Here is a 15,426-nt window from a genome sequence, read left to right as displayed (position 1 = left end):
AAAAAAAAAAAAAAAAAAGAAAGAAAAGCCAGAGTCCCCACTCAGTGAAAATGATTGAACATGAGAATTAAGATAATGTCTAACTGGGATGGATTCTTTTTCTGTGATTATGATTTTGTTAAATAAGCTACAAAGCAATTTGAACATCAAGCATCAAAGTTTCTTATGCCAAACTTCTTAATTTCAAATACGAAAACAGTCATAAAAATAAATACACAATGTTAAAATCTCACCCATAAATACTGTAATAGGACATCAAGAGGACAATCAATGGAAGAGAACCATGCTTTACACTTCCACAGAGACAGTAAACATAAAATTACCACAACAGAACCAATTTGCCTATCATATTTTTTTGAAAGACTAGTCAGAAAAAGAGCAATTAAAATAATTTCCAGTCTTTAACAGTAGATTAACAAGTCAGACCTGTATTTTAGTTACACCATATTTTCAAATTGCCAGAAGGCATTTCCTTACATATAACACTATAAACAGAAGAGTCTCATACTATAAATCCATGTGTAGACACACACAAAAGCACTTTAACTTTTTAACCTGATAAACCACTACATTTAACAAGTTATAGAAATGTTATTTCCTACTTTATATTTTTCAGTTTTTCATCTTCACATTTAAATTAAAAATCTTGCTAGTGCATTTGTTCATTAATTAACATTTGAGCTTCAGGTACAATGTGGAAATAAATCCTTTTGGATACATAGTCTGACTGATATTTATTTTTGCCAAATTCTTCATTCCGTTGCCAAGATTTCCACAAGGATGCAAATATCTCAAACATCGATTAAGAATACTGGCAATGTTTTCGTTATAAAATGCTTTGGGGTTTTGGTTTGTTTGGTTTTTTTTTTTTGAGATGGAGTCTCGCTCTTTTGCCCAGGCTGGATGGAGTGTGGGGCAGTGATCTTGGCTCACTGCAACTTCCACCTCCCGGATTCAAGAGATTCGCCTGCCTCAGCCTCCCAAGTAGCTGGGACTACAGGGGCACACCACCACGCCCAGCTAATTTCTGTATTTTCAGTAGAGATAGGGTTTCGCCATGTTGGCCAGGCTAGTCTTGAACTCCTAAACTCAGGTAATCTGACTGCCTCAGCCTCCCGAAGTGCTGGGATTACAGGCGTGAGCCACCATACCCAGCCCATTATGAAATATTAAAATTCAATTTAAAAAGAAAATAATAAATTTTAGTTGAAGGATATACACTAAAACTACAAAATACTGGCAGAGCATGGTGGCTCACACCTGTAATCCCAGCACTTTGGGAGGCCAAGGCAGGAAGATCACCTGAGTTCAGGAGTTCAAGACCAGCCTGGCCAACATGGTGAAATCCCGTCTCTACCAAAAGTACAAACATTAGCCGGGCAGCTACTCTGGAGGCTGAGGTGGGAGAATCGCTGGAATCCAGGAGACGCAGGTTGCAGTGAGCTGAGATCGTGCCACCGCACTCCAGCCTGGGTCACAGATTGAGACTCAATCTCAAAAAATAAAAATAAAATACAATAAAAATGAATAAATAAAAAAATAAAAATACAATACACTGCTGATAGGAATTAAAGAAATAAATGAAGAGATAAGCGATGAGTTGGAAGACTCAACACTGTTATGATGTCAATTTCTCCCAAATGATCTGTAGATGCAACACAATCTCAATCAAAATTCCAGCAAGCTTTTTTGTAGAAATTGGTATGTTGATTTAAAAATTCTTACGGAAGGCCGGGCGCGGTGGCTCAAGCTTGTAATCCCAGCACTTTGGGAGGCCGAGATGGGCGGATCACGAGGTCAGGAGATCGAGACCATCCTGGCTAACACGGTGAAACCCCGTCTCTACTAAAAAAAAAAAATACAAAAAAACTAGCCAGGCGAGGTGGCGGGCGCCTGTAGTCCCAGCTACTCGGGAGGCTGAGGCAGGAGAATGGCGTAAACCCGGGAGGCGGAGCTTGCAGTGAGCTGAGATCCGGCCACTGCACTCCAGCCTGGGCGACAGAGCGAGACTCCGTCTCAAAAAAAAAAAAAAAAAAAAAAATTCTTATGGAAATACAAAGGTCCTAGAATAACTAAAACAACTCTAAAGAAGAATAAAGTTGAAGGGCTAACACTACTTGATTTCAAAGATTTCTATAAAGCTATGGTAACCAAAACAGTATGGCACTGACATAAAGATAAGCAAAACGATCAATAGAACAGAATAGAGAATCCAGAAACAAAACCACACATATGTGGGCAACTGATTTTTTAAATAAAAGCATGAAGACCTTTAGCAAAGGAAAAAGAATAGCCTTTTCAATAAATGGTCACAGAACAGACAATCCATATGCAAAAAAACAAACATACCGTATGCAGAATTATCACACCATATATAAGATGATTCAATCAGCACCATAAGACAGGGTGAGATTTTTTTTAAAAAAAGAAAGAAAAAGTGATTCAAATGGGTCATAGATATAAAAATAAAATTTAACTATAAAATTTCTAGAACAGGCCAGGTATGGTGGATTACACCTATAATCACAAAACTTTGGGAGGCTGAGGCCGAAGGATCACTTTAGGCCAAGAGTTCGAGACCAGACTGGGCAACACATTGAGACCTTATCTCTATTTTTGAAAATTAAAATAAATAAATAAAAAATTTCTAGAAGGGAAAATTTTTGTAACCCTGGGTTAGACAAAGATTTCCTAGATATGACACTAATGGCACAGTCCCTAAAAAAACAAATTGATAAAAATTTAAAACTTTTGGTCTCCAAAAGATAGTATAAACCAGGTGCAGTGGCTTATGCCTACAGTCCCAGTACTTTGGGAGGCTGAGGCAGGAAGATCACTTGAGGCCAGGAGCTTAAGACCAGCCTAGGCAACATAGCAAGACCCTACCTCTTAAAAATAAAAAAAGAAAGAAAAGAAAGAAAACAATAGAAAGATAGTATTAAGAGAACGGTGTATAATGAAACCTCCATAAAAAGAAAGAAAAAAAAAAGGGGGGCCAAGTGAGATGGTTTATGCCTATAATTCCAGCACTTTGGGAGGCCAAAGTGGCTGGATTCCTTGAGGCCAAGAGTTTGAGACCAACCTGGGCAACACGGCAAAACCCTGTCTCTACTAAAAATACAAAAATTAGCAGGGCATGGTGGTGGGTGCCTGTAATCCCAGCTACTTGGGAGGCTGAGGGGAAAGAATTGCTAGAACTCAGAAGGCGGAGGTTGCAGTGAGCTGAGATTGTGCCACTGCTCTCCAGCCTGGGTGACAGAGCAAGACTCCATCCCCCCAAAAAAAAAAAAAAAACTCAACAAAAATGGGTGAAAGATCTGAACAAACACTTCACCAAAGAAGATATATGGAAGGTAAATAAAAACATGAAAGATGTTCAACATCATTAATCACTAGGGAAATGCAAACTAAAACCACAAAGTACCATTACACTGCTATTAGAATGGCTAAAATTAAATTACCAAGTGTTGGCAGGAGGAACACTTCTCTTATATTGCTTCCTTCTCTTTCCTATATATATAAGATCCTATAAGAAGGATCTTATAGGGACAATATAAGATCCTTCTCTTATATTGCTGGTGGGAATGTAAAACTGTACAACCACTTTAGAACACAGTTTGATAGTTTCTTAAAAAGTTAAGCAGCTGGGCGTGGTGGTTCACGCCTGTAATCCCAGAACTTTGGGAGGCCAAGACAAGCTTTATTTGAATAGCCAAGATCTGAAAAACTAAATGTACATAAATAAGTGAATGGATAAACAAGCCACAGTATATCTACACAATGGAATACACTACTGAGCAATAAAAAGGAATGAACTATTGATACATGCAACATAAATGAATCTCAAAATAATCATGCTGAAAGAAGCCAGATTGAAAAAAAAGAGTATTTACTGTATGATTCTATTAGTATTAATATAAAACTCTAGAAAATGCAATCGATAATGACAGCAAACAGATTAGTGATGGCTTGGGATGTCTCCTGAGAGTGGGGAGAAATAGGAGGGAGTTTACAGTCAAGAGGAAACTTACGGGGCTGAAGGATATGTCTACTAGCTTTATTGGGATGGTTTTACTGTGTATATATAACTTATCACATTGTTGAAAACATCAAATTGTACATTGTAATTGTATGCACTGTAAATATATACTTTATATCAATTATATCCCCAATAAAGTTTTTAAAAATAATTCTAAAATGTAATATTCTAAGGCAACATTTTTCTAATCAAAGTATATAAGCAAGAATTGAAACCACAGTTGTATACTCTAAACTCATTAAGATCAGGAACCATTTCTTGTTTGTTTTTTGGGGGCCAGGGGAGAGGTGCGGAGACAGAATCTTGCTCTGTCACCCAGGCTGGAGTGCAGTGGTGTGATCACCACTCACTGTTAAGCCTCAAACTCCTGGGCTCAAGTGATCCTTCCACCTCAGCCTCCCTTGTGGCTGGGACTACAGGTGGGCACTACCACACCAGCTCCCATTTCTTGTTTTTGGTCTCCTCCTCCTATTTCCCTACACCTGTATTCTTAGCATACAGGTAATCTAGTTGTCATTAAAAGAACAGACCCTGCATTGGGTTGGGCGCAGTGACTCATGCCTGTAATCCCAGCACTTTGGGAGGCCGAGGTGGGCAGATCATGAGGTCAGGAGACCGAGACCATCCTGGCTAACATGGTGAAACCTCATTTCTACTAAAAATACAAAAAAAAATTAGCTGGGCGTGGTGGCCTGTAGTCCCAGCTACTAGGAAGGCTGAGGCAGGAGAATGGCGTGAACCCGGGAGGTGGAGCTTGCAGTGAGCCAAGACTGCACCACTGCACTTCCAGCCTAGGCGACGGAGCGAGACTCCGTCTCAAAAAAAAAAAAGAACAGACCCTGCATAAAGAAAGCACTCGGTAAATACTTGTTAAACAGATTCACAGCAGCAAACAGATCTCTTGGCCTCACTGAAATTATCTGGATACTGAAAAAACTTTTAAACTCCATAAAATTTGTTTTCGTTTCACTGAATATGTATCTGGAGACCTGGTTCTCATACAACTTTATAAACGAGGGAATTCCCTCTCTTATGTTTCTCTATTCCTCCCACTGTCTACTAATACTTCTCAGAGTCCATGCTCTTAATTAGGTACTTTCAGCAGGCTTTCACAATGTAAGTTTATTTAAAATGCAAATAAGTACAGGCCAAGAAGCTATTTCTACTTAATATTAGGTGAGAGCTTACCATAATATAATCAAATATGTAAAAAAGATTAGCTGAAGCAAAAATTTTTGTCATCAAAGTTTTCTGTGAATGGCACATGACCTAGAAGCACCTTCCCATAAAGGCAGGCCATTTGCCTGTAAACCGAAGATAGTACAGGCTAGATAAATGGTTCCCAAGTTGTTCCAGTGGCAGATCATTTGGAAATCAGTGTTCTCTGCAGAACATGAAATACTAAGACACATATTCTATCACAGCAGGGATAATGCTAGTAATGACTTTAAAACTTAAAATCAAACTACAGGAACATGTTTGTAAGAAAAAAAACAAAAAGTATTAAAAGCCATTTTCCCTTTAAAACCTCCATTATCACTCGTTCACTTATTTTACAATCTTTCACTACTCACTAGCAAGTAAACTGCAGCAGACAACAAAGATTGTTTTTTCTAATTTATAGAGGAAAAATAAAATTGAAAAGAAAATAACTTTTTTCCCCCTGTGAACTGGGAAAAGATCACTATTAAATTTGTTTCATTCACTTATGTTTAATCAGTCCCTGGGCCAAACACCCACGTCTGTCAGGATACTTTCTAAACAGCCATATGTACTCTTTCCTAAAGAAGATCTGCCTGACAAGATGCCTGTACACAGTGAGTAAAGCAGTGTCTCCTTTTACACCTCTCCTTTCACAGCTGCCCTCCCATTTTACTAAGAAAGGCGGATCTCTCACTTATCTTGAAATTCTCTATAGTATACACATGTTGCTCTGAAGTGCAATAAATAAATCCTAGGACACTAAACAAAGAGACAATTACAAATATTTTCATTTAAGTATCTTGCCTCTTCATCCTCTAGCCTACTGTCGAAAAACACATCCTCCTGAGGGGACAGGCCCATGAAAATAAAAAGAAAGCATCTCCAAGATTTTTTTAAAATTAGCCAAGTGTGGTGGCATGTGCCTGCAGTCCTAGCTATTCAGGAGGCTGAAGTGGGAGGATCACTTGAGCCTGGAAAGTTGAAGCTGCAGTGAGCCATGATCATGCCACTGTACTCCAGCCTGGGTGAGTGACAGAATGAGACTTTAATAATAATAATAATTCAGTTCAAAAGACAGGTTTTAAAGCTTTACGGTCGTAGGGAAAATCTTTTTAAATTCAATATGTAGACTCTTTTGTTGTTGTAAAGAAGTATAAATTAAAAAGAGGGATTAAAGACTTTTAAATCTAAAAATATTATATTAGAATTATGTAGGGGAAATATAATGAAAAAAGTTCACAGAGAAAAAAGGACAGTGTAAAATTTCCAACTTTTAAAGACACACTTTTCACGTGTATTTTTAAAAGATGATGGTGGATATCAAATTATTTTCGTATTTAAATTCCATTCGGCACATTTAAAAGACTGGTGGAACTATTTTTCCTTAAAACACGAGTATTTACAACACATATGAAATTACATCTACTGCAACTATTTAAATGTAAAATGGAAATTTCCAGATGTCAGCATAAAAATGTGCAAGTTTTTCAAAATTCTTTTGGGATACACAGCAAAAAAGTTAGAAAACTCCTAATTTAGGAGAAAGAATCAAGTAGATTCAGTCATGAATAGAAGTTAGAAAGAGGGGAAGAATGATGACTAGGTTTCTGGCTTGAGAACTGGATATACCATTTATATTGGTGATACAGGTTTATGAGAGAAAATACTGTGAACATTGATGTGGGACTGTCTGGGAAGCAGGAGGATGTAGCAGTTTTAGATAGGCTGTAAGAGAAAATCTCTCCAAGAAAATGATGCTTGACTATAAAGACCTAAAGGAGGTAAAAGGGCCAGCTAGGTGATTATCTGAGGGAAGAGTGTTTCAGGTAGAAAATTCAGCAAGTACAAAAGTCCTAAGACTAAAACATGTCTATGTTACAGAAACAAGAAAGCTAGTATGGGGCAGAAGCAGAACAAACAAGGGACAATATTAAAGAGGTCAGAGAGGTAAACGCGGGAGGTGGGGCAGCCCCAGAATGCAGAGGACCTAGTAAACCTTTGGGAAGACTTTAACTTTTATTATGAGAAGCACTGAGAGGGTTTTGAACAAAGGAGTGAAATGATCTCACTTATCTCTATTGTGTTTGGGGGGAAAAAAAAAACTAAATAGGGCAAAAGTAGATGAGCAGAGACCAGTTGAAAAGATATTTCAATATTCCAGGAGATTGGTGATGATGACTTGGTTCCAGGTGGTAAAAGTCAAAAAGTATAAAATGGTAACTAAATATAGTTATAGTTTGAAGTAGAGCTAAAAGGATGTGCTGACAAATTAGATGTGTGGTATAAAAAAAGACAATATTCAAGAATAACTTAAGATTTTTAGTTTGAGCAACCGGAAGGATGGAGTAGCCATTTATTGATATGTGAACCACTACAAAAGGAACAAGTTTGTGGGGGAAGAAAAGGATTCAGTGTTGGCTGAGATGCCTATGTGGAAATATCAAGTAAAAAGTTGGCCGGGCGTGGTGGTTCATGCCTGTAACTCAAACACTTTGGAGGCTGAGGAAGCAAGAATGCTTGGGCCCAGGAGTTGGAGACCAGTTTGTGCAAAGTTTTTTAAAAATTGGGCCTGGGTGCAGTGGCTCACCCCTGTAATTCCAGTACTTTGGGAGGCCAAGGTGGGCAGATGACAAGGTCAAGAGATTGAGACCTTCCTGGCCAACTGGTGAAACCCGGTCACTACTTAAAATACAAAGAAATTAGTTGAGCGTGGTGGCGCATGCCTATAGTACCAGCTACTTGGGAGGCTGAGGCAGGAGAATCGTTTGAACCTGACAGGTGGAGGTTGCAGTGAGCTGAGATTGTGCCACTGCACTACAGCCTGGCGAAAAAGTGAGACTCCATCTAAAAAAAAAAAAAATTAGCTGGGGGGTGGCGGCACACACCTGTAGTCCAGCTATATAGGGGTGGCAGGGGATGAGGTGGGAGGACCACTTGAGCCCAGGAGGTTAAGGCTATAGGGAGCTGTGATCTTGCCACTATACTCCATCCTAGGTGACAAGAGTGCAACCCTGCCTCAAAAAAAGAGTTGAGCATCCATGTTTAAGAAAGAGGTCTGAGCCAGAAATGTAAATTTGGTAATTATCAGATATAGATTATATGTGAAGCAATGAGGCAGGATGGCATCTCCAAGGCAGTATGTGTAAATAGAAATAGAAGTCTGAAAAATGGCCAGATGCAGTGGCTCACGCCTGTAATCCCAACACTTGGGAGGCCAAGGCGGGTAGATCACAAGATCAGGAGTTCAAGGCCAGCCTGGCCAATATGGTGAAACCCCGTTTCTACTAAAAACACAAAAATAAAATTAACTGGACATGGTGGTATGCACCTGTAATCCCAGCTACTTGGGAGGCTGAGGCAGGAGAAGTGCTTAAACCTGGGAGGCAGAGGTTGCAGTGAGCCAAGATCGCACCACTGCACTCCAGCCTGGGTGACAGAGCAAGACTCCGTCTTGAAAAAAAAAATATATACATACACACACACACACACACACACACACACACACATATATGTGCTCTAGGGGAGGTCAGAAGGATTTGGTCAGGAAGATGAGGAGAAATCAAGGAAAGGGGAACTAGAAGGAAGGAATATTCAGAGAAAAAAAACCCTGAAAGCTTGATGTTCTTCTGGAAGCCAAATGAAGAAAGGATTTCAAAAAGAGAAAGAGATCAACTGTCAAATGCTGCTAATAGGTCAATTAAGAAAGAACTATAATATACTTTACATGTAAGAAGTAGTGTTTGGCAGGCAGGTGGCTCACTCCTGTAATCCCAGAACTTTGGGAGGCCAAGGCTGGAGGATCACTTGAGTCTAAGAATTAGAGACCAGCCGAGGGACATAGCAAGACCTTATCTCCACAAAAAAATAAGAAAATTAGCTGGGTATAGTGGTACATGCTTGTAGTCCGAGCTACTCAGGAGGCTGTAGTGGGAGGATCGTTTGAGCCTAGGAGTTGGAGGCTACAGAGAACTATGATCATGCCACCACATTCCAGCCTGGGTAGCAGAGCAAAACCTTGTCAAAAAAAAAAAAAAAGAGAGAGAGAGAGAGAAATGGTGTTTGAGTTTACAAAATGACTTAATGAAGAAGAAAATTGGACTACAGAAAACTTTACTTAGAAGAGCTAATACTAGTCCTTATATCTAGATCTTGATATCATTTTCATCTTGTTGCTTCACTTCTACATGTTAAAATGTGAAGTGTGTAATACTTTATCCATTTGAAAAAAACTTTGTACCAGCATATATTTTTATGTAAAAGAAGAAAATAATTTTTTTATGGGCATGGGGTCTCACTATACTGGCCAGGTTGGTCTTGAACTCCTGGCCTCAAGCAATCCTCCCATCTCAGCCTCCCAAAGTACTGGATTACAGGCATGAGCTACCGCACCTGGCCCATGGGAGAAAATAATTTTTGGTTGTTAACTGTTAACATGAGATAATGCTAAATCCATTAGTTACATTAAAATTCCTTTTGATTCAAATATGCAGGATATAATCGAACTACTGTTCCCTTGAAAGAGAGTCCATGGTTAATATAAAAGACATATACTTGATTTATGTCAAGTGGTAACACAGGTAATGCTTTGAATACTCAGCATAAAACACTTTAATGGAATATTATTGCTCCAAATATACCATACCAAAATTAAACCGAAAATAGAAGGCTACTTAATCATGGCTGACAGGGAGCCAAGTACAGCAAGTTAAAGTACATTCCTACTGCTCATCTAGTTCTGGCTGAACTCTTCGGGTCAGTTTGGGTCATTATTAGTTTGGAATAATTCCAAATGACTCCCTCGAGTTCTACTGTTATATTCAGCGGCTTTAGGAATTCCAGAACAGGCCTCATGTCACAAAAATCACAGGATCTCTTATTAGTTTTTGGCTTTGACTTGAAGTAATCTTTTCAAAACGCAATTCTGATAGAGTTAATCTAATTACTTTGCTATGTAAATGAGAACCCAACAGGACTTCCTATTCTCAGGTGGAGACCTTAACTCCATGTACCTACAGTCTACCATGCTAGCTTCATCTACTTATTCTTCCTGTTTTTTAAAATAAGTCATTAAATTCAGAATCTGAGACCTATTCAAAACAAACAAATCATGTGCTTACTTTCCCCTCAGCCTCAAATCCTTTCCCCTCGCCCCTTTTTTTGTTAATTCTACTGATCTTTCAGATAATTGTTCACTTTCTTAGTGTCTGTCTCTCTGCCACAGCCATTTAGAACACAAGCTTTATGACAGCAGGGGCTCTGCTAAATCTTCCGTATCAGACACTGCAGAACAGTGTCTGCAGCCAGACAAGGTAGCTCACACCTGTAATCCCAGCATTTTTGGAGGCCAAGGTGGGAGGATCGCTTGAGCCCAGGAGTTCAAGACCAGTCTGGGCACAGTAATATCAATATATTTGAATATATCATCCAGAAAGAAGCACAAATCTTGCTTTCTTAAAGTCTTCTTTGATTCTCATATATCAATGACACCAGTTATATTTTCTCAGATCACCCTGTACTTTTCTTGTGGGCCTCAGGAAAGATCCAGTGCTATCTTCTAAAACAAACTTCCAAGAGACATTTGTACAAACACAGAAACACTAGGATCTCAGTAGAATTTCACAAAACCATTTTTAAATCAAAGCCCTTACCATTCCTTTTCCTTGCCCTAGACTGCTATGAATTAACCCAGACATTCTCTCACACCTCTTGCCTTTTAGATATCTAAAAGCAAATTGTCACAGGGTGGGGAGGTCGATATTTAACCCGAATCTAATTGGACTCAGGAACAAAGTAATTCAACCAATTCTTTCTACCTTTCTCTGACATTTATAACTACAGCTGGCAAGAAAACAGCCATATTTTTTCCTATGGCTAGCCAGGTGAAAAACACCTTATTGAAAAGACATCTACAAAAGAAATATCAGGGATTGTAAAATCTGATAAAATGATTTTGAGGTATATTTCCCATATGAGGAATGCTGATTTATCTCAACATACAATCAAATAACACATGCATATAGTACCAGGGCATTTCAAAGACACAGGTAATAAAATGCATTTACAAATATATACCATGCACTTTTTTCCCCAGGTAACGCGATAGCTTCAATGATCTTGGGGAGCAGTGGTGAAGGCAATTATGTTCTTGGCTCTTTTATGGAAGATACATAATTTAGCAGTAATGTTAACAATCCATGCATTATCCATTAGTAGTGCCATTTCACTCTGCTTTGTAGCCCTCTATGTTTTTAAATGCTCTAGGTGAGGTTCTGTTTTAAAAGTTAAAGAACAAGCAAAAAGCTAAAGAACACCACGTTTCTATTTCCAAATTATTTTTCCATAAATCTATTTGTTTATCTCTGTGTTTCTTTTTCTTTCTTTCTTTCTTTTATTGAGACAGAGTCTCGCTCTGTCGCCCAGGCTAGAGTGCAGTGGTGTGATCTCGGCCCACTGTAACCTTTGCCTCCCAGGTTTAAGTGATTCTCCTGCCTCAGCCTCCCGAATAGCTGGGATCACAGGCATGCACCACTACACTTGGCTAATTTTTGTATTTTTAGTAGAGATGGGCTTTTGCCATGTTGACAGGGCTGGTCTCGAACTCCTGACCTCAGGTGATCTGCCGCCTTGGCCTCCCAAAGTGCTAGGATCACAGGCATGAGCCACTGCACCCAGGCCATCTCTGTGTTTCCCTGTAATGCAATAAATACTTGAGGTTGGTTTTTTAAAAATCCCTTGCATTTTCAATATTGACAATGGTGACTTTCTCAAATACATATATGTGTATATATATATGGATATATACATGGCTATAGATATAGATATCCAGTTTTCATAAAAATTAGCCAAAACTCGAAAATAAGCAAAAGAGAACACTGGGTGTGTTTCAGTACAGTGCTATGCTTGAATCTTTTATTAATTTCTATTGATTGAGCTATTTTACACATCTGTAAGATTAAATTACAGATTTTTGGCAGATAGAGATGCCAGTAATTTTTTTTTTTTTTTTGAGATGGAGTCTCGCTCCGTCACCCAGGCTGGAGTGCAGTGGTGCGAACTTGGCTCACTGCAACCTCCACCTAGCAGGTTCAAGTGATTCTCCCGCTTCAGTCTCCTGAGTAGCTGGGATTACAGGCACACACCACCACGCCCAGCTAATTTTTGGTATTTTTTTTGGTAGATACGGGGTTTCACCATGTTGGCCAGGCTAGTCACGAACTCCTAACCTCAGGTGATCCACCAGCCTCGGCCTCCCAGAGTGCTGGGATTACAGGTGTGAGCCACCACGCCCACTGAGATGTAAGTAATGTTTAGCCAGAGGAAAAGATAACCCAAAGCCTACTTTTATGTTTCTTGTAGGATATTAACTAATTCTGTATGTAACCCAACAGTCTTAATATTCCCTTATTAAATTGCCTATAAATACCTACCTCCTCAAATTTTCATATTAAGTGACTTTAACATCTTACTAGTTCCCTCATTAAGTAATGGGCTGAATCAAAATCATTGATACATGCTCATTTACATTTGCATGGAAGTCATGACTTTACCTTTCTGAAAATTACATTCTAACAGTTTTAGAGGTTCCACCAAGATGTCCAAGTGGACTAAACTGACGGAGTCAAGTACATTGCTCCTTTCACAGACACACAAATATCCCTTTCTGAACTCTGAGCTCAGAACCGCTATCTCATTTACATAAACCAAAACCTTAAATTTTAGAATTTTTGGTTTAGATGGTATACACCTTTGGAGGGGCCTTTATTTTATCTTTATATTCTTAGGATCCAGCATCATGTCAAGTACCTAAAATGTGTTCAATAATGGTTAGGTGAATTAATGAAGCTAGAATACACCACATGTACAATGGCAATACCAATTGAAGGAGAAAGATATTCCAATCAAATCCTAGTTGTCTTTGTAATTATCTGGTCAGCTAGAGGAAGGATGCCAAGTTCTAGATGCTCTGAATGTGAAGACAGAGACTCCCCCAAAATGGTAGAAATTCTCGTTTTACAAAGACAAGGTAGCTGATACATAACAGAATTTAAAACTTCCTGCAAAGAAAAGAGTGAACCTTTAGCTCCCTAAGAGCTACAGCTCTTAGCAGGCACTATAGACCTACAAGTTGCAACGTCCTAAATACCAAAAAACTGGACATAATCTTAATTACTTTTAACAAAATTTTTCCAAACATATTTTTTAAAATTTCCATACAAATGTACTTCAATTCTATCATAACAGTAAGTTAACAGAAAATGTTTTCTGAATTCACCTCAAAAGACCAAAGTAAATACATTCTTAGATGTATTTACTTTATAAAGAACATACTAGAACTGTGGAATATAACATAGTATCTACAAGGCACCTGAGTTCCAGGAAAGCAAGCACAATGTATAAATGTAAAGCAATAGCATCAAAGCAATGGACTGGTGCGAGGTGGCTCAGGCCTGCAATCCCAGCAGTTTGGAAGGCAGAGGTGGGAGGACTGCTTGAGGCCGGAAGTTCAAGACCAGCTGGGCAACATAGCATAACCTGTCTCTATTTAAAGAAAAAGAAAACATAAATCTGTTTCGGGACATAAAAGATTATTAGAATCAAAGTTACCTATTGAACAAGTTATGCAACACACACTCAAATACTATTTGCTATCAGAAAGTTATAAACGGGTACACATCTGGATCACACTGCCAACAATATAGGCCTACCTGATAACTACACTCACACTTCTTCCCTGTGGTCAAAGGGCTAATTACTATCTAGACATTTCCCCCTTTGCTTTTAATTCAGGCCAGAGTTCATTATCACCACTCAGCACACTTTTCATTTCTTCCCCTTTCCATACGGAATTGGGCTGCACATGGAAGTAAGGTCAATTTAATACTCGAGCACTTAGTATACCAATGGAATAACTGTCTAGCTGCCACTAGTCATCTCTGCCAGGTTCTTTAAAAAGATACGACTTGGTGTTTGCCCTGAGGAAAGCAATACTTCCTTGTAAGAATTATGAAAATAATGGAAAATCTGCAACTCTCAACGCATGAGGAAAATGTCCTTAACTTTAAAATACACTACTTCCTTTCATTTATAGAAATTTAATGTATGAGGATATATTTTCCAAGTATAGTCTTTTAAATTAATCTTTATTTTTTCTTTATTATTTTAGAATGTATTCTTGGTTATTTTGCACAAAAGGCAGAAAGGACTAAGTCTGCATTAATGGCAAAGAAAGCCCCTGCTCAGTAGGCATGATAGCTGATCCCGCACCTATTCACGGTCTTTAAATGTCTTGATCCTACAAAAGGATTTACTATAAAAATGATCGTATAGTTAGGACCTAAATTCAGAAGAAGACCGCCACCATCTACAGGAAAGATGCACCCTAGCAATGCACCCAAACGTAAAAGACTGATTTGCAGGAGTTGCCTCTTTTTTGTTCCTTAAAATGATTTCAAGTCCTAAATCGCAATTTGGTCGTGAAGACACCAAATTTTCTAAGGGTAATCTCTTGTAAACAGGTAAGACACCGTCTGCAGGAAGTGGGAAGGCGCTTTAAATTTACCTTTAGAACTGTAAAATGAATAAGAATATTATGACTCACTGACATTTCACACATGTGAAACATCCATATTACAAAAAACCATTGCCTCATAAGTGGATACCCTTGACAAGCAAACCGCCTAGGGGAAACACTCCCAAAGAACTTAATTAAAAGTAATTACCCGGCCTGAAAATGTGCTTTTGTTTTAGAAACTGTCTAAATACCAGCGGGACTTTCTCCTGCCCGATTCCAGCCTGAGGACAACAAATTGGTCAACGGCGGAAGTAGCCTGACGAAATGACTGCAACATGAAATCCAGTTTTATGATCATAACAAAACCTTCCTTCCGGGACCAGGCAAAAAAACTTGAGAAACGTCCTTCAGAATGCAACAGGCAATTGTGAGCCCCCCATTGCCAGCCAACGAGAAACTGCTCGGCCCCGGGACTCGAGCCCTGTGGGAGAGGAACGAGCTGCTCCCCGTTAGAAGCCCGGGGGACCACGGGCCCGGCCCCCAACCCGCCGGCCGCCCCGGCCCCAGCACTGACCTTCCGCAGGGCCGAGACCAACAATCCCCGCCATTTCGGACTGTTCTCCTCACTGAAGAACTCGTAAGGCTGCGGCGCCTGCTGCATGGCCCCGGCGAC

General features: G+C 39.2%; 1 protein-coding gene across 2 annotated transcripts in view; it reads right to left on the bottom strand.

Moving 5' to 3' along the window:
• The window catches only part of SOS2 (son of sevenless homolog 2 (Drosophila)), a 113,200-nt gene extending 97,780 nt beyond the window's left edge, over nucleotides 1-15,420 (bottom strand). For both annotated transcript variants that reach the window (XM_011956908.1, XM_011956909.1), the window contains exon 1: nucleotides 15,328-15,420. In XM_011956908.1, the coding sequence (XP_011812298.1) occupies nucleotides 15,328-15,414 (87 nt within the window). In that variant the 5' untranslated portion in view covers nucleotides 15,415-15,420. The remainder of the gene's footprint in view (nucleotides 1-15,327) is intronic.
• Between the last annotated feature and the right edge of the window lie 6 nt (nucleotides 15,421-15,426).

Source organism: Colobus angolensis, unplaced genomic scaffold, assembly GCF_000951035.1.
Source record: "Colobus angolensis palliatus isolate OR3802 unplaced genomic scaffold, Cang.pa_1.0 Scaffold428, whole genome shotgun sequence".
Classification (NCBI taxonomy): Eukaryota; Metazoa; Chordata; class Mammalia; order Primates; family Cercopithecidae; genus Colobus; species Colobus angolensis.
This window is presented reverse-complemented; position numbering and strand designations above follow the sequence as displayed.